Source organism: Crinia signifera, chromosome 5 (assembly GCF_055691185.1).
Source record: "Crinia signifera chromosome 5, ASM5569118v1, whole genome shotgun sequence".
Classification (NCBI taxonomy): Eukaryota; Metazoa; Chordata; class Amphibia; order Anura; family Myobatrachidae; genus Crinia; species Crinia signifera.
In genome coordinates this window covers 156,725,097-156,748,799 of record NC_139221.1, presented here as the reverse complement: position 1 = coordinate 156,748,799, position 23,703 = coordinate 156,725,097, and the positions used below count along the sequence as shown (strand labels likewise).

Genomic DNA, 23,703 nt, shown 5'->3' with positions numbered 1-23,703 from the left:
CCCCATCATACCGGTATTTTACTACTTACCTAAACTGCACAAAAACCCCACAAACCCACCAGGTAGACCCATTATTTCAGGGATCAATTCACTATCCGCCAACTTAGCTCAATACACAAACAACTTCCTACAAGGAATAGTGAAAAATTTACCTTCTTACATCAGAGACACCACAGACATACTGAACACGCTACAACACATAGACTGGCAGGAAGATTTTTGGATAGCCACCAGCGATGTTACATCCCTATATACCATCATCAACCACAGACAAGGACTCGACAGCACCAAACACTTCCTGGACACTATCTCAACACTACCACCAGAGCACACAGACTTCATCATGAAATCACTAGACTACATACTACTACATAACTACTTCTGGTTCGACAATTCTTTGTATCTACAGACCACCGGGACCGCCATGGGATCAAAAGTGGCGCCCAGCTATGCGAACCTCTTTATGGGGAAATGGGAGGAGGACCATATTTGGGGTGAGCATGGCTGGAGCGACAATTTGATCCTATGGCGAAGATATATTGACGACATAATTTTCATCTGGAGAGGGACGGAAGAGTCCATAAAACATTTCACACAACAACTCAACACGAACAACAATAACCTAAGATTTACGACTAACTATAGTAAACAGTCAGTACAATTTTTAGATTTGGAAATTTACATAGAACACGACACCATTCAGACCAAAACATATAAAAAGGCTGTTGATGTCAACAGTTACATACTGTATAACAGCGGACATCACAGACCTTGGCTTGATAACATACCCAAAGGACAGTTCCGCAGAATAAGGCAGAACTGTTCCAAGACCACAGACTATAACACACAATCTGACGAACTCAAACAACAATTCCTGGAAAAACAATACAACCCTACACTAGTTGAGACTGCACAACAAGAAATACTCAACACAGACCGGAAAGACACACTGATCATAAGAGACAAGACATTAAGCACGGACAACAATAACATACTATTTATCACTCAATACAACCAATCAGCACACACTCTCAAGAGGATTTTAAAGAAACATTGGCACATTTTGCAAGACGACACAGATTTAAAAACACTCATTCAAGATCAACCCAAGGTAGTTTTCAGAAAAGCCCCTGACCTTAAACAAAAACTGACGAAAAATCATATCAAACCCTCAAACTCCTTCCAGAGCACCCTGACCAACAGCTTAGGTTTTTTTTCACTGTGGTAGATGCGCAGGGTGCAAATGTATGTCAGACATGAGCACTAAGGCCAACACCACCTGGCATTCAACCACTGTGAATAAAACATTTAAATACAAGGAACATCTGACATGCAACTCAACTGGAGTAATATATCTTATAAAATGCCCCTGCAACATAGAGTACATAGGCAGAATAACTAGATCTCTGGGCACCAGAATGTACGAACATGTTAGAAACATAAAAAGGGGATATGAACAACACAGTTTGTCCTCACACTTCAAAGACAGACACAACTGTGACCCCAAAGGACTGAAATTTACAGCTATTGAGGCCCCCAAAAGAAATTGGAGGGGAGGGGACTTCACGGCCACCCTGGATAAAAGAGAGATGTTCTGGATCTACCAACTCAATACTCTCAAACCCAATGGCTTAAACATAGACTTCAACCTAGGTGCAATATCCAGATAAATGCCACTCAAGAAATAACCCACATGACATATGGTGACCAGCATTTGAGATGATTGGCTCCTCCCGGCAAATACATAAGCAAGGGTTAAACAGTAAACATGATTACACTCAAGTGAACAAAAACACCAACAATTTCCCCACCAGCCCCCATGTTCACTTTCAAGCAGTACCCCCATTTCCAGCCCATTCCGTCATCAACACACACATAAGGTCGACACACACCATGTCGACCACTTCCTGAACTTGCGATTCCATGTAGAGCCACTAGACTGCCACACATCATGCAGCATCTGACTCTCAGCGTACTAACATGGGCACAAGGTCTACATAATATAGGTTGACCTTTTCCATAAGCCAGCACACCTGAAAGCACTTAATGAATCTGATTGTATACAGATTACTGGTGCATCCACACACCTGATGCTCTGCAGTCACATGCACCAATGAACTCCGCTCATCAGCACTTCTCATCATATGCACCAATGAACTCTGCTCATCAGCACTTGTCATCAGATGGACAGCAACAACACCCAATGGACGCCCGCCTCCAAGGGGCGTATCCCACAAACAAACCCTCATAAAAACACTTCAGCAAAGCAGCTCACTTATCCTTGAAAAAGACCCCAGCGGGGTTGAAACGCGTTGGACAGCACCTCATACACAGCCATCTACAACAAGCCTCCTCCCCTCTGGGAGTGCAGCCCGAGTTACTCCAGAGATCAGGAGCACCCGGCGAACGCAAGCCAGCGGGACCCGGAAGTGCTTCTGTGTCTGTTGAAGCGACGCGGTTACTCACTGGTGATCTGCACGGCTGTGCAGACACCAGCAGGATACAGTCCACTCAGCAGCGAAGCGGCGAGGGACGGAAGGATTGAGGACATCAGCGGTATCAGGTAAGTGCTAGGTGCACCGCTTGGCCAGCAGAGAGGACGCTCTTTAACCTGAGCGACACCTGGACACTTATCATGACCCTATGATAAGACTGTGACCTACCATCCACAGCCAAACGATTTCTCTGTGCACTAATATCTCCACAGCATCCATCTCCACCCAGCACACAGACTGTGTTCACCGCAGGAGGTGAAACGGAGTGTGCTTGTGTGACTTACTTTTTCCTGTAAGACTCTGGACTCTGGCTCTTGCAGCCACCACCAGCCCCCCACACCCCTCCTATAGAGGGCTCCCATCCCTCACCACCCCCACCTTTGGATGTCATTTTTTACTAAATGACAATAAACACCTTTGCTTTCATTATAATGGCACACTGTTGTTATTTGTAACCCTGCTTTACACGCAAGCTGTACCACACTAAATATCATCTCCGTTATCAAGTTATAGCCTGAGCGCTAGTCACCTTCTTGTTATTTTTTAATATGTAGCCAATCCCGCTTCTGTTTCCCACATAAACAACCTTTGCTGGTTCGCAAAACTCGTCTAACGTAGGTGCTATCTGGGGAAGTTTGGGATATTTGTGATATCCCGGGGATTATCATGATGAATTGTTTGTCTGCTTGAGTCTTTGGTCAGTTTCAGTAGGGGTAAGGATGGTAATATTTGAAATAAGGAGGTTTCTGGTTTGTCACAGCACCTTAAAAGGTGCTAGACTGCCAAGCATATTGAAACCAACGGCTTCCACACAGGTGTAGTGATATTAATCCAGTTAACAGTATTTTGGTGTTGGCTCCACCTACATTTGATTCTGTGCTGCCCCATTTAGGGCTACTTCTAGAATTTTTTCAGGGCAACTTTTAGTTTCCAATCCACCCCCGCCTACATACAGATGTAGTACCGCTCATTCTTGGCCGGCGCTCGCCAGATCCTTTTCACTGGCGAGCGCCGGCGATAGAGACTGGGACGCGCATTCGTCTCAGTATCGCGACGGCTGGGCAGCGTCTCCCTGCCTGTCTCCGCTTCAGGGAAATGTTGCCCAATTTGGGGGGGGAGGCAGCGGGGACCCCCGCCAAGCTCCATTGGCACGGGGCGCGCGCCACTGGTGGTAGCCGGTCGCCGGTGAGGGATGGCGATAGAATCGCCATCCCCTCCAAAGATGTGGCCGGCTACATCTGTACAATCATGCATATGGTATGGAACTGGAATGGGTCATACTGAAGAGCTCGTGACTTTCAACCTGGAATTTTCATAGAATACCTATTCTAAAAAGTCAGTTTGTGCCATTTCTGCCCTGCTTGATGTAACATGAACTGAAAGCTGGTAGATGGCGAGATAAGCATATCAGGGTATTGTAATTATAGGTAAACACTGCTAATGTACAATAATGCATCAGGTCAGATTAAACTTTGCCAAAGATTTAAGGTTGATATGCAAATAGTTTTCAATTTAATTACATTTTTTTTACTTCAATTATATTCTCCATTTGTGCACTGCTGAGCCAGCTGGGACATCCCCAGACCAAAGCCATGCCTCTTCCCAACATACAGAGAGGAGCAATGGAGAGGACAGAGTGACTCCGTAAGCGCACCTCCAGATTCCGGAATCCAGCAAGAGTGCTTCTGTGAAATCTGTGACATGTTGCCACATGATTTTCTGGACTCTTCTCTCCATGATCTTCAAATTAGCTAATTATGATTGGGGGATGGAAGAATGAAAATGTGGACTAGAGGTGATTGGGTGGTCTATTTATAAATTGTCTTTACATCATTGAGAGATTTAATCATAAGACAGGGATCTACTTAACTTTATTTTCAATAGTCAGCATTTAACAGATGAATCATTATCTCTAAAGCCCTATCTGACTAGATCACTTAGAAACTTAAGGCCCCCACACATTAGGCCGACTTGTCCTTAGGACAAGTCGGACCCAATTCTCCTGTGAGCCACCCGGCAGCTCCCCGGGAGGCTCACATACAAGTTGTCACTTGATGAGCCAAATTTACATGTGATAAATCGCTTGCGATTTACCACATGTAACGGGGAGCTGCGGGCGGTGAGGAGGTGAGGGGCAGGGGGGCGCTGGTGATCCTCATCAGGGGGAGCAGTGCGGCAGGCGGCGGGTCCCTGAGCACTTAGCTGGCCGGGCTGGGGTGCAGGGAGCCGTGCAAGAAGCCACTGCCGTCAGCGGGAGCAGGGGGGCAGCGCAGAGTACCAGAGAGCCGGGAAGGAGAAGATGCTGCCGGGCAGCGGTGGGACTCGGGAGCAGAACACTTTAAAAAAAAAAAAAGCCCATACAAACGCATAGGAAGCCATTGATTGGCTGAGACCTCTCTCAGCCAATCAATGGCTTCCTGTGCGTTTGTATGGGCTTTTTTTTTTCAAAGTGCTCTGCTCCCGGCACCACTCGCGCTGCCGCTGCAGCGTCTTCTCCTGCCCAGCTCTCTGGTGCTCTGCGCCGCCCCCCCCCCCCCCCCCTGCTCCCCCTGATGACGGCAGCTTCTTCCTCCTCTGCCCAGCTTCCTGCGCCGCCCCCCTGATCCCTCCGCCCGACTCTGGTAGGTCCCCCCGCCAGCTGCAGTCCCCGCACAGGGCCGCGCATCGGGTCGGAGGGCATGTCTCCACATGCGATTTGGGCCGATTTTACGGCCTGATTCATCCGAATCAGGCAAAATCATGCACAAATCGCATAGTGTATGGGGGCCTTTAGTGATCTGACTAGATTTTGGGCGATGTGCGCTTGTTTTCTTACCGGAGAACACTGGTCAATGCAGATCACTCAGCACACAATGCTGACACACCGCTTGTGCTTAAGCACATCGCTCAGCATGGGGCTCTTGTTGCCCCCTGTGTAAGGGGCTATATAGAGCAATGGCATGAGACGGCAATATAGAGGGAGTATGGCCAGGTATAGAAACTAGCACTATTGTATGCCTGCAAAAATGTGTGTGGCTTACCCAACCAATATTTTCTGATAACACTGATAACAGTGGTTCTTTTAAGGTTGTTATTGTTCATCATTGCTATTATGTGAATTATAATAATAATAATAAAAATAACTACTATTTCCTCATCTCAAAACAACAACACAGCATTAAAAAACCTTATGCAAAGAAAGATGCAAGCAATGCTTTCCAGTGAAATAGGTGAGTGGATGAAGGTGTTATGCTACGTTTAGAAGCAACAGATATTTACATATAAAGATAAATTAGTAGAATTTAAGACTTGTGCTGCCCATAGATTTGTGCGATCGGATTCGATGCGACATTGCAGTGCGATGTCCATCGAACCCGATCGCATCTGTTGTTAAAGTGCCCCCTTTGCAACACCCGATGTTGCATGCCATCTTGAGATGGCACATCGGGTGCTGGAAGAGGGCGGGCAGTGCAGCGTTATGTAGCGCAAGAAGCGCTAACGGGCGGCGGGGGTCAGTCAGCTCAGCCAATCAGAGGGCGGCCCAGTGTTTTAAACACTTCTGCCGCCACCCGCTAGCGTTACTTCTTGTGCTACATAACGCTGCCCTCTGCCCGCCGTCTCCCACGCCGCCAGCGGCCCCTCCGGCCCCCTCTCCCCATCCCCACGCTGATGAAAAAGTGTTCCCTCCACCCCCCACCTGCGGATTGCATTCGAGCATTGCATGTGGTTAAAAACCACATGCGATAGCTCCTGCGATTCGATAGATATTATTTGCAGCACATAAGATCTTGAGAACCGACATTCAACCGGCGTGCCCGCGCATCGCGTTCAATGTCCCCTAAAAAATGCATACAATAATTCTATTTATCGGCCAGATATGGTCAAAATTGAATGATTGCATGCAATATCTCACAAGTGTATGGGCAGCATAAGACATATTTTAACACTTTTATCCACAAATATATCCATAAAGTAGCAACATTTAATATAACAATATAATGTTACTAGGCTCCCTAGGTCATTACACCTTCACCCAATAAAAAAAAATATTTGTGCAGAGAATTGTGACATTTAACATTTACCCACCCGCCTCTTCAGTTATTATGTGTCATTTTGAATGTACCGTACCTTGGTTAGAACTTGAGTTTTCCTTTTTCTTGGTTACAGGCTCAGGACTCACTGTCAGCTTCACCCGAAGCGTTTTACTGTTATTTGCTTTATGGTTAACAGACTGATCCACAACTTCATAAATTGTGTGCATCAAACTGGACATATCCTGGAGGACAAAATACTTAAATAAATACAATTATGTCATTGCAAATATCTACTACTATATTACGTGTAGACCTATCAGTATCTGCTGTGTATCAGTCATATTCTGAACTCCTACCAGAGATAGGAGAACAAGATTCCACATTAGACCAAGACAAAGATTTTCTTAAATAGGATAGTTACATAGTTACATAGTAGGTAAGACTGAAAAAAGACTTGCGGCCATCTAGTTCAACCTGGTATAGATATCCATTGCTGATTTGGTAGGTTCTAAGTTTATATTTAGCAAGAGATAGATATATATATATATATATATATATATATATATATATATATATATATATATATATGTTTTTAAATTCTTCATTCAACATATTTAGTCAAAATTCTAAGTCTATGGGGGCAAGTCACTTTAGTAAGCTAAACCCTGGACTAATTGTGTGCGACTAGTGCGAAAAAGTAATAGATTCCCAGAGTTGGAACATAAAATATAATATTGCCCTGTCTAAAGTGACAGTCGGTTGGACGTGATGTGGCATGCTAAAAATATTGATTCTCCTCCATTGAATCTATTTGTATTTTGGACAATATGGACTTACCGAATATAAGCCGAGGCACCTAATTTTACAACAAAAAAACTGGGAAAACTTATTGACTTTACATCTGTCCCCCTGCAGGGCAGTGCGCACATGGTTTTGTCCATCTAAGAAGGATTTTGTCAGAAAGAGTGAACTAGAATAAGGCCCTGTGTGCCACCATTCATCTTCCAGTCAACTATTATTCCTCATTGTCCCAATTGTATTTAATTTAATATGTAGCACAGTTAGGTAAGAAACCGTCATTTTCTATAAGCCACTGTGAGCATAATGAGTAGCGCCTTGAGCAGTTCTATATTTCAAAATTCTATGTATCATAAATAACACTGTTTAATGGAAAAACAAACAGAAAACAAAGCATATAGTTCAAATATTCATCCCATGTTTCATTTAGATAATATAACTTTTTGTAAAGAGTAATTAGTTTAGCAGCCTACCAGTTCCAAGTAAATATGGATTGGGCACCCTGTATTCATTATTCTTTTGCAACCCTACGTTTCTGTCTACATAAATTGTATCTGCTTGTTGTCAGACAAGTTTACCATTTTCAGGCTTTACAACATTGGGAGTTCTCCCAACAGGAAAATGGGTTGTGGTGAAAGCAGGCTTTACACATCATCACATTGTACTTTCCCATGGATGGTGTTTTTATCAGAAAAGTACTGTTTACTATGTCAAATGCAGAGGCAGGGGAATCCAGTGCCACCCAATACCTACATATGGTGAGAGAAGGATATATGGCCGCATTAAGGGACCTGGCCACCCTAAGCTAAGTCACATATGGTGGCCACCCCATCACACTACAACTGCATGGCATGCATTAGGAGCCCACACAAAGGACATAGATACCATTTTAGAACGCCCTAGCACTCACGCCATCACACTGACATTTAATACATAGACCATCCCAGTGATTAATATACTACACAGAGCATACTGGTGACCAATATACAATATACAGAGTACTCTACTGACTAACATACGATACAGAGAGCATTGTAGTGACCACAATGCAAAATAGAGTGCATTTTAGTGATGATTATGCAATACACATCATTGTTGCCTCCATACAAGGGAATGTATCATTAGAACACCAGCATTATGGTCGACACCATTAGGTTGACATGCATTTAGGTCAACATGAGTTAAGGTCAACATGCAGGAAGGTCGACAGGGTCATTAGGTCGACATGGGTAAGGTCGACATATAGAGTGCATCCTATTAATATCTTCTATGATATCACTTTGACAAGTGCTAAACACCTAGGCTTGTCCAACAGTGCACTAGGTTTAACATAAAGTTACAATAATACAAAATCTATAAAAATAGATCAGATTATTTGTTGCGAGCAAACAAACAATAGCAGGAGATATGGAACTTGAGGAAGTGGATCACAGCCCCTATGGCCCCACCTGCTTTCTCTAGATGAACATTAAGGTTATTCTATAAATTGACAGCAGGGAAGGGCGTTTATTTTCGCACCTGGAGTCAAGCCCATGTCTCCTGTGTGATAACTGTACTGTCTCCTATAACTGTGCTGTCTTTGCTAATACTTTTACCTACCTGGCTGCTGCAATGACCAGTGGTGCCGCTGATGGCTGCCTAGGCGCTGTGCAGCTCGAAGGGTATGTGTTCCCTGCATCTATATCCCCCAGGGTACTTCTAGTGTATACCTGTATGTTTTTGCATATCTGTCACTGTTAAACTGTACCTAACTTGCTGTTTAACTTTATGTTAACTGTTGCGCATACTAGGAATTTGACTTTGATTGCTGTGCAAGTATACCTGGCCAATAAAGTTGATTCTGAAACTGTTATTTGATCTAACTGATGTTTGATGTTTCAAAAAAAAAAAAAAAAAATACATTATAAACACTGCATATGTGTATAAATTAACTGGAATACCTTAGGGGTGAACAATGATTTTTTTATGTCTTATACTTGAATAATTGATTTACTATGATTTGACACACATTGTCAATACTCCAAATAGGTTCTTACCCCTTTCCTAATATGGTGGTAACAAGTCACCTTCCTTGTTTTCTTCTTTTTTTAAAAGTGTAAATAATAAAAGTTATATTTTAAACATACAACTAATAGTAGCAATGAGGGTAGGGGGAGAGGAGGTTGATAATCCGCACACAAATGGTTTTTAAATCCCTCTTATTATGGGAATTTTAAAGGGCCGCCTATTAATTACTGTGGCGGGGATGCGATCCGGGCAAGTTGAATACAATTTTGATAAGAGAAAGAAAAAAGATTTGCACTATGAATGCACTCCTAGGGAAAAGAAAATGTATTCTTAAAGTTTTAACTTTACTGAAAACTTTTTTAAAAGGATAAGGGGGAGGTTTATACTGTGGTCGTTTAGCTTATAGGATCACAGATAACGTCCTTCCTTATTATTAGTGAAATATTGGAAGAATTAAAATTGTTGACATGTTTTCAAACAAACATATATTGTGAAGGGCCTTTGATGCACTTAAAAAAGTAGTGCATCAAAGTCACTTCACAATATATGTTTGTTTGAAAACGTGTGTATACAATTTTAATTCTTCCAATATTTCACTAATAATAAGAAGGACGTTATCTGTGATCCTATAAGCTAAACGACCACAGTATAAACCTCCCCCTTATCCTTTTAATAAAGTTTTCAATAAAGTTAAACATTTTAGAATACATTTTCTTTTCCCTAGGAGTGCATTCATAGTGCAAATCTTTTTTTTCTTTCTCTTATCAAAACATACAACTAATCAATTTATTAAAGAGTGCCCCAGAAGAGACGAATTCATTCCCCCCCTTTTTCTTGTCCAACAGTGCACCAATCTCGGAACCCATGGGCCAAATGTAATGCCACCCGAATTCAACAGCCGTGCGGGATGCCGAACAAACGCTGATGTTTTTTTTTTAAAGGGGCAATCACATACAAGGCATATTTTTGCCTTGTAAGTGATTTCCCCTCTAAGAAAAAGTCCGACATCCTGCACAGCCGCTGAACTCGGGTGGCATTACATTTGTATAGTAGTGGTCTAAAAGTGGGTAATTTTTTTCAAGTAAATCAAATGCTGAAGAAACAAAGAATTGGATTTAAACCAACTCTTTTATTTTAAAACAATCTGTATATAATAAACATACTTCTTTTGTTACTTTTCCACTGTTGTCAAAATCATAAAGTGTGAAAGTCCATTCTTGACGATTGTCATCTTGAACTGAAACATTGCATTCTAATTCCTAGGAATAGATTACAATAAAAGTATAATTGGTATTGTTGAAGTACTATGGATGGAAATATAAAACAAAACACAAATATAACTACATTTTGAAAATAACAAAATTATAGTTGTATTTGATGTTATAATAGCCAGATCACTGGTCATACGCCACTCTGAGTATAGCAAATTGTGGATTGGCATTAATATTATCTCACCCTGTTTCAAACAAATGCTAAGTAATAAGCATGAGACCATTACAGGCTGTGGGAAAAAAAGGTAAATATAATTGTGCTTAATTATAAAAATGAGGTAATTATAAAGTATGCTGTAATATATTGTATTGCTACAAGTCAATGACTTCAGAAATACAGAACTATGGAATGATCCAAATCCTACAATAGGATTTATATTTTATCATCCCTGCTTGGGGCTAGGTTACCATAGTATTAGGAATGGCAGAAGAAAAGGAAGAAGTCTCCAGAGGGTGGAAAAAGTCTCCCATAGCATGGGCATGAACCACTTTGTGTCACCTCAATCTGCAGTGTCTTCTCATGCTTTTGCCCAAACAGCAATCAGCTGGGAGATACAGAACCTGCGCTCCCCTCACACATCAGGGTTAATATGGAGGAAGCGGCGGCATTAATCCTACAGGCATTAGCGGGAACCCCGGAGACGGTACACAGCCAGTAGCAAGACACAGAGATACCCTATCCCTGACCACACACCACACCTCCCCTACTCCTTAATCTAAGGAGACACATAAGGATATGCATACCGCTCACTTCAACTACACTTATAAGTACTGTGGATATTTAAAATTATGAGGAGAGGGTATTCTTAAGTGAAAAAGTCTAATCAAGGTGTATGGAGGAAAAAAGTTGGGCACTTCTGGCTTACACCAAAACCTAGTGAAAAGCCATGTTCCTATGTATTTTTGTGGCAATTATCGTGGATTTGGTCTCACCTACCAATCACCCATAAGTCCCGGCATCAGGGGATAAGCAGAGCTTTCAGGGCTAATCAGGTAGACCTAGCAAATCCATTAGCAACAATGGATTACTGCTGCTAAGTGAGTATCCCCCTGTTGGCAAGTGTACCAAGCCTCACATCGCAATGATACTAACCTCATCTGTACTAACATATGCAATTAGTGTTGCAAAGGACAGGTCTTTTGTTCATGTGAAGTATTAAAGCATTTAACACTTTGCGTACATATTTGCCAATGTTTTGAACGGTTATTGTTACACAAATAAAATGTTTTCATTAACTACAGCACATACAAAATATTATAGTAACTATTACTATAACATGGCAAAATTATTTTTTAAACTGTAAAACAACATAAAAATAAATACTGAAATTAATACTTAATATAATATAAATATAGAATGTTAATAATAAATATATACAGCCAGGTAACATACATCAATGTTAATCCGTTTATTTCCAGATCCTCTAATTACTTCTTTATTTGTGGATTTTTCAACATCTTCCGCAGGAAGCGAATGGACATGTGCTTCGGTGCCATCTAATTTCTCAGGTGGAAGATTCACTGTTAGAATAAAACATTTAGAAAAGTTACAATGAACCTCATTTTACAATGAAATATCACTGATAACACAAATTTGCATGAATACTGAACAACAACTTTAATATATCCATATTGTTGTATGCATTTAAAAAATTAATGCAGTTTTTAGTTATAATATATTCATTCACAAGCCTAAAAGAGTCCTTGATAAATCTATAATTCTTCACCATTTGACTTTGGCATCTTTCCTTAAACATAATTAATAATATTTTTATTTAAATAGCATTTACTCCAACAGGACTTGAAATCCTGCTGTAATCTATAAAAGGCCCTCAATGGGGTCCCGCGCTGCAGTTGCCACAGATGTCATAGTTGAGCCGGCCGGCATGCATCTGTGCGTCCCGGCACTTGGACTCCCGGCGTTTGTTTCTGTTACCTGGCAGGCCACAGTGGCACTCCCGAATCCCAAACCTGACCCCAGGCTGCTGCGCTGTTCAGCATCGGGCGGGAAGGGGGGCACGCGGCATCCACTTGATGGCTTCTCTGCACAGAACACGTGTTTAGGGGAGCCAAACCTTGCCAACAAGGTTAGGCTTACAGGCTGAGTGACAGCCAGCCAAACCGAGCCCTTATATTGTAAACATTGTCCGGGGCAACCGAAACAGATAGTAATAAAAATAATTACAAAAATTACTACATGCCGGAATGGGACTGTCAGCTCTGTGGTGGGATTCAGCCTCTGCCCTGCTGACGGTGCTCTCATTCTGCAGAACCGATTGTATAATGGGTATTGGTCCTGCAGAGCTCTGCACATGCTCCCACAGTAATGGAAACAGGGGGTGTGGCTCAGGATATTGTCTTTTTGATGAAACTACACCACCTTTTGCTGGAGCCATAATTCTTTTCAGGTATTGTGTGGCGAAACCACTCAAGTGTCCCAAGTCATGGAACCTCTATGTTGGGAGGTATACTTCAGGGAGGTGGACAGTAAACTGAGCTTTGATCATTCTATTTATGTGTGTGTTGACATGTTTTGTTATCAGAAATAAATTGTTCAAATAAGAAATAATGTTCCATTAAATACTTTAATTTATCAAAAGGCCCTTACACACAGGGCAATTTTTGTCTATTATTGAAGTGAACTGTCATTGTGCCACCATGGCCCACACATCACTAAGCACAAGTTGCCTATTTGTATACCTCTTAAGGGGGTTTATTCTAGTTCATTCTTTCTGACAAAATCCTTCTTAGATGGACAAAACCATGTGCACTGCAGGGGGGGCAGATGTAACATGTGCAGAGAGAATTAGATTTGGGTGAGTTATTTTGTTTCTGTGCAGGGAAAATACTGACTGCTTTATTTTACACTGCAATATAGATCTCACTTTGAAGAAAAACCCCACCCAAATCTAATTCTCTCTGCACAAGTTACATCTGCCCCACCTGCAGTGCACATGGTTTTGTCCATCTAAGAAGGATTTTGTCAGAAAGAATGGACTAGAATAACCCCCAAGGTGTGGTTGTTTTTTCCATGTCTTTGGTTTAAAAAACGATGCTTAGCTGTAACTACCATGCCAGGTCGGAAACAAACTGATCCACGTGACATATACATTTTGGAATCAAGGGGGTAATTTTAACGGATAGCGCGGCCAGAGTTTAGTTAAGCCACTGCTCCGCTGGAGTGAAATACCACCTTGCAAATTAATTTACATAGTTACATAGTAGATAAGGCTGAATAAAGACTTGCGTCCATCGAGTCCAACCTACATTTAAATAGCTTATCCTTTTTAAAAGACAGGATATGTTTCTTATTAGTACCCGTGGATGTTTTTATCCAATAAATGATTGTCCAACCTTATTTTGAACGTATTTATTGTATCTGCCGACACCACTTCTCCAGGAAGAGAGTTCCAAAGTTTGAGGGAACAAAATTGTTTTTCTTCTAATCTAAATTTGTGCCCTCGCGTCCTAGATTCCTTTCTAGCAGTAAAAAGGGTGCTTGAGAGTTCCTTATATTGGCCCCTGATATATTTGTACATGTTGAGCATGTCCCCCCTTAAACGTCTCTTCTCTAGTGTAAATAGACCCAGCTTGCTTAATCTCTCCCCTTAGCTTAAATTCTCCATTCCCTTTATTAGATTTGTTGCTCTTCTTTGGATTCTTTCTAGTTCTATGATGCCCTTTTTATAGTGAGGGGCCCAGAACTGTACTCCATATTCAAGGTGTGGTCTAACCAATGCCTTGTACAGTGGCATAATTACTTTTGAGTCCCTAGTTTCCATGTCCCTTTTAATACATGCCAGAATTCTGTTGGCCTTTTTTTGTTGCAATGTGACATTGAGCACTGCACCCCAGCTTGTTATCTATATGGACTCCTAGATCCTTTTCGAGTACTGAATTACCCAATGCCTCCCCGCTTAGGTTGTAACTAGCACACTGATTATGTCTCCCGAGATGTATAACCTTGCATTTATCCACATTGAACCTCATCTTCCACTTCTTAGCCCACTCATCTAGCTTGTTAAGATCATTTTGAAGTACGTTCACATCCTCTGATGATTTAATATCTCTACTCAATTTGCTCACTGTGCGAATGGATGTGTATGGCTACAAATCTATTTGCGGCTGAGCGAATATGTCAAAAACTCATCGTAATGAGATTTACTCGGCGGTGCAATGGAAAAGGTCATATCTGGCCCGGCATATGTCATCAGAATCGCTTTATTGCCAAGTATACAGCACAACTCAACACACAATACACGTCAAATTTGTTTCCGACCACCACTGCTCCTAGACATACATAAAGTGATAGCAAGTAATACAAGTAACGAGTAATATGACAGTGACAATATGGGTTGGGGCATCACTCTGGAATATGGGTAGCATTTAATATTATGCTCATGCACCCTCCCCTAAAACGCTTAGGCACGCCTAGCTTTTTCCTAGGCACGTCTGCATTTTCTCTTAGCAATCCCATTAAACAACTAGTTACCACCCCCCAGACGCCTACTTCCTGTAAATCACCTTGCGAATAGAATACTAGCGGGATGTCATCACAGGATGGTTTCCCGCATGAGTACTATAGGCCGTACACATGTGCATTGTTAATAGTTTGCCGTGGAAATTTGCAGCCATTTCATCAGGTCTGAATTACCCCCATGTCTGACCTAATTCATAAAATATTCTGTATCGGTACAAATGTTCTTTTACCCTGTTCTCTTAGTGGGCAAGAGGTTTCTTTTACATTGTGCTAAGCAGTGGAATATTAGGAAGGTGAACAGTTCAAATAGAGTAGGTGATATAAAGATACACAGATTGACTGCTGAGTTATCAATGGAGAAGCACTGCTGTATCCATGTTATCCAGCCGCGAGTAGGGCGGCCCCTTATGCAGCAAATACTGTGCACGCTGACTGCTGCTTGTAATAACTGTGCAAGGTAATTGGTTTATTTTAATGCACAACTAATTTGAATTATTTTACCTTTAGGACTTACATAATAAGCTACATTATACATCCTATTACACCGCTGAGGAGAGACAATCGTGAAATACAGTATATATTATTACAGTATGTTCACATGTTGGCTTTACAAATGTGTTATCATTTCCATAGCTGCTAGGGTTAACCATTTATTTTATTTCTAATTTGATATGGTAATTCCTTTGGCAGCCGTTTCTCAGTTTTGAATGTGGAGCTTTGAGATAACCATATTAATACTGAAATTATTATTTTTTTCCCTATGAAGGGGATTAAGTCATCCGCAGACCTTTGGGCTGACCTTTCCTGAGAGGATCAGCCAGGTTGGCACTGCAGAAGAGCATGGACACTACATGTGGGCTGTGAGGAGGGGAGTGGTGCCATGTTTGCATCATTGTGTTTCCACCCCAACTAGACAATGCCGCAAGGAGGCGATGACATGATTATGAATTACATCATCAAGGAGAATTGGGCAGCAGTGGACAGGTGGCAGGTTACCACATGCAGAATAAGAACTAATGCAGGTTACCGCATGCAGAATAAGAACTAATACAGCAGGTTACCGATTGCAGAATAAGAACTAATACAGCAGGTTACCGCATGCAGAATAAGACTAATGCAGCAGGTTACCACATGCAGAATAAGAACTAATGCAGGTTACCGCATGCAGAATAAGAACTAATACAGCAGGTTACCGATTGCAGAATAAGAACTAATACAGCAGGTTACCGCATGCAGAATAAGAACTAATGCAGCAGGTTACCGATTGCAGAATAAGAACTAATGCAGCAGGTTACCGATTGCAGAATAAGAACTAATGCAGCAGGTTACCGCATGCAGAATAAGACTAATGCAGGTTACCGATTGCAGAATAAGAACTAATGCAGCAGGTTACCGATTGCAGAAAAAGCACTAATGCAGCAGGTTACCGATTGCAGAATAAGCACTAATGCAGCAGGTTACCGATTGCAGAATAAGCACTAATGCAGCAGGTTACCGATTGCAGAACAAGAACTAATGCAGGCTACTGCATGCAGCACAAGAAGTAAAGGTGTGAGCACAATATGCGATATCCATCTATGAACAATATCGCTAACAATTTCCCCTTGAACTGTCTGGATAAACGATATGGTGCATACACACTGAACTATATTGTTATTGTGCATATCGTTTAAAAAACTCATATAGTGTGTACGCACCTTAATGCAGATCCCTACATACAGAACAATAACTAATTTAGGCTACTGTACTGCATACAGAATAAAAGAAGAGACAAATTAAAGCAGGTAAAATTCAAGTTACAAATTCAAATTAAATAGTAAAAAAACAACAACAGGGGCCTGCAGCTACAGAGGAGGTAAGGCTGTCACCTACATACACCTATTTTGAGATTTAAAACTGAACTATGGGGGTGATTCGGCATGGCTCAATAAGCAGCATAAATTTGCTGCTTCCTGAGTCCACCGTTAAAACGCGGTCCACAGGGTGAGCGGATGTCTGCCCTCCTTTTCTGTCCACATTTGCATGCAAATGGATACGTTCGCTGACACATCCATTCGGATGCAGCCGTACAGGTGAAAAATCCTTTGATAGTCGCCGACCATCAAATGATTTTTTCACAACAGGGGGTGGGCAGTGCAGGCTTCACCACACCTGCATTCGCATGGGGAAACCCAGCATTTTTCTGGGTGCACCCACCAGCAATGGCCCTGCACATTCGTATAATTGCCCATACGCATTCGCAGAGCTGCAAAATCGGTCCCCGGCGCAAATGCACTAGTGACTGAGTGATGCTGAATAACCCCTATAATACTTTTTCCAATATCTCTCTCTCTTTACTTACAAATCTCAATCATTTCTTCTGTGAATATCAGGTACCCTAGATTGTAAGCAATAGACTTTCATGGCCAGATATTGAGATCACCAGTATATGATGACTATGCATGCTGAAAAAAGGTGTGTGCTAGGCATTGAAAAAAAGATTTATGGAAAATGTATTCAGATAGAACAGTTTATTCCATAGCTTACCTTCCAGTGGGTATCGATCTTCCAATCCTTTGAGTCCACCATTCATTAGTTCCTGTATTGACAGAAGCCAAAGTAAGTTTCAAACAGAAGGGTCAATAGCAACATGTTACCAGATCACTATACTCACGGAATTACTTGTGATAGCCACACAGGGAACAATTATGCTGTATGTAATAAAGCAACGCAATCAAATTCATACTTTGGCAGCATGGATGGTGTAATGGTTAGCATGACAGCGCTGAGGTCATGGGTTCAATTCCCACCATGGCCCTAACTGTGCGGAGTTTGTATATTCTCCCTGTACTTGCGTGGGTTTACTCCGGGTACTCCGGTTTCCTCCCACAATCCAAAAATATACTGGTAGGCTAATTGGTTCCCTACAAAACTAATCCTAGCATGTCTGTGTGTGCATGTGGTAGGGAACATAGATTGTAAGATCCACTGGGGCAGGGACTGATGTGAATGGTCAAATATGCTCTGTATAGCGCTGCGGAATATGTGTGTATATAAATAACTGGTAATAAATAAATAAATACTTGCTACATATGTACTCAGGTGAGAAAAATGCACATGGTGAAGCCAGTTGACAGATGGGTCCCTCTTTGTATTACTAAGTCCCATTAAGTTTAAATAGGTGATCCCCCAAACAGGCTCATAGTGGTCAACTACAGTAACCAACACAAATAGTGATCAGTTAGTGTAATGACAAATTGTTTCCCACTGTTGCAATAACCCAGTGATTTACTAATCCCCCTTTCTCACTGCCGCAATGACCCACTCATATCTATCAAGGAGGGTGAGGTTTCAATCGCACAGAAATGTCATTGAACAAGGACTCTCTTATTACTGGGCAACATAATCATGGGGTGTGCAACCACTGGACAAATTTATCAACAATAATATGGAGAGAGAAATGTTATGCCCCTTTCCCACTGCAGCTCTTAAACGGTATATTGCCGTTTTTTCCCCACATTTTACCGTGTAAGGCTGCAGTGGGAAAGCTGAAATACCGGTTAAAGTTAACCGGTATTGAGCGCCGTGCATATAAATGAGCCGCTCATTGCATATGCGCATATGTAATGAGCGGCTCATTTATATGCAGGGCGCTCAATACACATGCGCATAGTGGGAACTACTAGTTACCATCAGCCCCAGGGACTGCCCGGATCCCAAATGGACCCCACCCCGCTGCCCTGCATCCATCACCAGCCACAGGGAGGGACCTGAAGTGCTGTGCCCATGCCATGATGCCGGACCCCGCTGCCCAGATCCCCCACGCAGGTAAGTGCCAGGGGAGGGGGTGGGTTCAAGGTAGGTACCAGGGGAGGGAGGGGGTGCAGGGCAGGTACCAGGGGAGGGAGGGGGGGTGGGTCCAGGAAAGGTACCAGGGGAGGGGGGGGGGGGGGGTTATGAAAGACAGGCACTCTTTTTTAAACGGTTCACTGCGATGGGAATAGCACTTAAACGGTATTTAAAACGGTAATCTGCTGCAGTGGGAATGCTAATACCGTTTTAAATACCGTTTAAAAATACCAGTACTTAAAACGGGTCTGCAGTGGAAAAGCAGCATTATATTGTGGTATCTTATTCTCTGTCTCATATAATAACACTGTGCTTAATACAACCTGGACAAAATTGATGCTATATTCTTTGTGCGTAAAGGTCCATATACACTGGGCGATTATGCCCAGCGTGTATGGTGACAGATGTCATTGCTGGGGGGGAAAGCCGCTCAGTGCATACACACTGAGCGGCTTTCCCCCTGCCTGGTGATGCCAGTGGGTGGGCCGACGGCTTTGCATAGTGCAGCGCTATGCAAAGCCATCCACAAAGCAACTCATCTGCTGGTAATACCAGCAGATGAATGGCTTTCCGGGTGATAATGCAGGAGCGCGCAGCAGCGCTCACCGCCAGGCCATACACAATGGGTGGCTTTGAGCTGAAAGAAGCACAAACTTGGTGTTTTGAGCAGCTTTCAGCTCAAAATTGCCCAGTGTGTATGGGCCTTAACAATAAAAATCCACTCCTGTGTCTGTATTAAGAGCCTGTTAAATAGTATCCATACACTGTACTGTGGAATGATACATTCAATATAAAATATGTGGCAACATTGTTGCAATGTCTCAACAGGAATGCTGGATGCTAATTGTCTATAATAGTAGAGGTGTATCTGCAGTTTTACACTCAAGTAAATAATTTAGATACTGGGTGAGAGTCTCCTTTGAAGTATATAATGTTCACAAGTTGGTAAGTACAGTATGTATGTTCATTCAGCATTTGTGTATGGCACAGATAGGTACAGCTGGTTCTAAAAGAGTTCAATCATGGTCTCAATACTGCACCCAAAAGGAAGTAAACTCCCAGAGTGAGGTCTTGGGCAATATTGTGATACATTTTATAGTCAGCTGAGGCTGGAATCCATCCCCCTCAGTTCAATGGAGAATATGTTTTTGCCAGAAACAAAATATAGTTCTAGTGTAGCCAATCTCATAAGCAGGGCCGCCGAGAGATATGCAGAACCCCGGTAAACTTTTGGGGATGTGGACCTAATTGCCGGGGACATTGGCCACTTTCTGCGATTAGGGCATGCCCCCAAACTGTTTAGAGGGGGGGTGGGGGGTGAAAAAACACTCTAAAGTGTTATTGCCCTCCCCCTCCAGCAGCATCATCAGTACACACAGACAGCATGTGCTGTGCTGACAGCAGGCTCAGCCTGAGGTCTTATGCTGTCAGTGAGGTGCTCATGCTGAGCCTGCTGTTAGCACAGCATATGCTGTAGAGGTGTGTGCTGCTGCTGACAGCAGGCTCAGCCTGAGGTCTTATGCTGTCAGTGAGATGCTCAAGCTGAGCCTGCTGTCAGCACAGCATATGCTGTAGAGGTGTGTGCTGCTTTGTACTAATGTACAATGATCAGGGCCGGCGCCACCACTAGGCAGCTTCAGGCATTTGCCTAGGGTGCTGGCCACTGGAGAGCGGTACTGAGCTGCAGCAAGCAGATGCCCGTCGCAGGAGGAAAGATCCCAGCGTCAGGAAGCAGGTAAGCCGTCGCCACCCTACCCCAAATGGCGTTTGATTGCCGCACCCCTTATCATCCCCTGGTGCTATCGGTAAGTGGCAACTGCACCCACCCCCCACCCCTACCCCCCACGGGACTTTAACCGAACGGCGGAAGATCCAGGGGACCCCACACCCTCCCAGTGCAAGGAGTCTCCCACCCCACCCGACACTCACCCACTTGTGTATTGAGTGGGTGAGTGTCGGGGAGCTGAGATGCCTTGCACCGGCCCTGACAATGATGAGTTGAGGTGCATTAGTACAGCCAGCTATTAGCTAGGAGAGCCAGAGCGTGGTTCACAGAGCAGCATTGCCAGGCTGTACCTCCCACAAATGCCGGCTTTATGTCAATGAACTTGCATATGGCCAGCAATCAAAAAGATAACTGGGTTTTATTGCACGGGGGCCTCGCACAAGCCATTTGCATGCGCAGTCTATCGATTATCACCCCACTTGTGAATTTGAAGCCTTGCGATCAGGTCTGAATATAGTCCTATGACTTTGTATGTATCTAGTAACAAATACAATAAGCTCCTTGGCTGTGACATTTTTCTGGCACATTACTTTCTCTTTTTTTCTTTGTGATTCAATGTATTTTCTAAAAGAAATACAAATATGCTCATTTTCTGCTTATATTTAAACGACAAAGCCAAAAAATTTACTGGCATTATTAAATCTGCTCTAGATCTTTATTATTTTCTTTTTATTTGCTGGCGTACAGAAACCAGATGTGATTTTGTGGCTCAACTTTCAGCAGCTATTTCCTAAGTTCTAAGATAGAGCAGCCTTTGGCTTCCAGGCACTAGAAACTTGAGAGACAGAACTTTCCTATTGGCCTGTATCCCCTGGTCCTGTGATCAAAGCAGGCTGATGTCTGGCACGTATCCCTGGAAGAAATATGCTTCAGTGATCAAAGTTTATCCTTTCATATTCTAAGCATGCAAAAAAAAATGCTTTCAAAATGCATCCAGGTTCTTTTTACTTTTAAGTTAAGTGATAAGAAATTATATAAATGAAGAGTGAAAAAATTTTCACATAATATTGTTATGCTATTTACAGTATATACAAAATGGTTTATGTTCAAATGTGAGGTATAAAATAAATATTTTATAAACTACAAGGTCAAATGTTTGCGTGGGTTTAAAGTCACAAAAGAGAATGAAATTGGACTAAAGCGGGAAAAGTGCAGCATCTGGCACTTTCTCTGGGTATTGTACATAATGAGCCTTTTGCTGCCATGGTTATTTAAAGGAGTTCAGAATCTGCTTTATACATCAGTGTTTAACGCTTAAAGTGCCAATATATCTAAAATATGTTCAAAATATCTACTAAAAATGCCAACATCGCTCACATTTGTTATATAAATTCAAATAAAAAATGTGTTAAAAAAAAGATATTTCCTATATAGGGTAAACATTACAGGTCTTTATGATTAAAAAAAATGTTTGCTTGGCAAGTTTCACACCTATTTTGACAAATTCACTTGGCACTCAAAGGGTGAATGACAAATGAAAAGCTTATTCAATCAAAAATTGTTCTATGGGATGCTCATGTTCTGTGTCACTATGGCATCATCTAAAAATTGTTTTATTGTGCTCGATCTCCCATCTAAAGTGACAGGAGAGCATGGGGTGATATTCAATTGATGGGTTTTATTTGCGCATATCCTGCTCATTACAGTCAGGTTTAGCCATACATTTGCACATTTCAGCTCACCACCCCCAGGGATAGGGATCTTTTCTGGCAAAAAAACAATGGAATACAGCCCTATATATCATTTTATAGGAAGCAATAGAGAAATGATATACATAATATTGGGGGTTATTCTAGTTCACTCTTTCTGACAAAATCCTTCTTAGATGGACAAAACCATGTGCAGTGCAGGTGGGGCAGATGTTACTTGTGCAGAGAGAATTAGATTTGGGTGGGGTTTTACAGCAAAGTGAGATCTATATTGCAGTGTAAAAATAAAGCAGTCATTATTTACCCTGCACAGAAACAAAATAACTCACCCAAATCTAATTCTCTCTGTACATTTTACATCTGCCCCCCTGCAGTGCACATGGTTTTGTCCATCTAAGAAGGATTTTGTCAGAAAGAGTGAACTTGAATAAGGCCCATTATTGTTTGCTATGGGCAACATCACCATTTTTAGAATCTTTAGTAAATTTTGCCCTGAGTTTTAAGGTATAGGGCATTATTTGTTTCAACAGTAAAAAAAAAAAACAATGTAGTGTAGCCATAAACAATACTTCCAATACTATACATTGCTTAGTAAATTTGGATATCAACTTTCTAAAGCACTCTATAGATCATAGGAACACATCGAGTCCCATGATTCCATTCCTTAATTAGGAATAAGATGCTGAGACGTAACTGTATGCTAACCTGATCATTGCATCCGATACTGCCAAATGTATTAGTCAGGGCTGAAAAGCCATAGCAATGGAACTGATCTAGTAATAGCCGTACTGTGGGTGGTATTGGTATTGGTAGCCCTTATCATATGCTGGAGCTCCAGATAATCAGCACTGCAGCATAAACGTGAAAAACTCTTGTTGTCCTTTTGACTGTTGACCTTCCCATGTATTGCATTAAATACACTACTTATGGCTGAACATAATATTTTTACTTGATCAAATATACACATGTGAAAATCTCACTCGTGCAAACACACAACTGCTAGGTCACCAGGACCCTTGATCTTTTCCAATTTGCACCCCTCTATTCAAGGAGATCTTGGCGTCCACCTTTATTTGGGAATGCACCCAAAATAAGAACATGCCATAGAGTGAAGAGCAGTTTTAATATAAACAAACATCAAATGACAATATAGAATACAACAATCGGATGATCCATATAAACAATGGGGTGAATGCAGAAGGTAGTCTCCAGCGGCAGTGGGACTGACAGAATGGTAGTACAATATACATGTGTCCCAAATGTAAAATCCAGATTAAACACTGGTGCTAGTTCTCCTCCCACTTCCCATCCATATCCAACGCCATGCCTTGATGAAGACCTCAGTGTATAGAGGTTGAAATGTGTTGGGTGTTTTG

The 23,703-nt window shown here is 42.1% G+C and overlaps 1 protein-coding gene across 2 annotated transcripts in view; it reads right to left on the bottom strand.

Annotated features, from left to right (window-relative positions):
- NKD2 (NKD inhibitor of Wnt signaling pathway 2) overlaps nucleotides 1-23,703 on the bottom strand; it is a 107,014-nt gene that overhangs the window by 10,436 nt on the left and 72,875 nt on the right. The window contains exons 4-7 of one of the 2 annotated variants that reach the window (XM_083188156.1): nucleotides 17,591-17,642; nucleotides 11,978-12,105; nucleotides 10,477-10,572; nucleotides 6,603-6,750 (exon numbers count right to left, since the gene is read on the bottom strand). In XM_083188156.1, the coding sequence (XP_083044282.1) occupies nucleotides 6,603-6,750; nucleotides 10,477-10,572; nucleotides 11,978-12,105; nucleotides 17,591-17,642 (424 nt within the window). The remainder of the gene's footprint in view (nucleotides 1-6,602; nucleotides 6,751-10,476; nucleotides 10,573-11,977; nucleotides 12,106-17,590; nucleotides 17,643-23,703) is intronic. The other variant, XM_083188157.1, reaches the window with a different exon arrangement.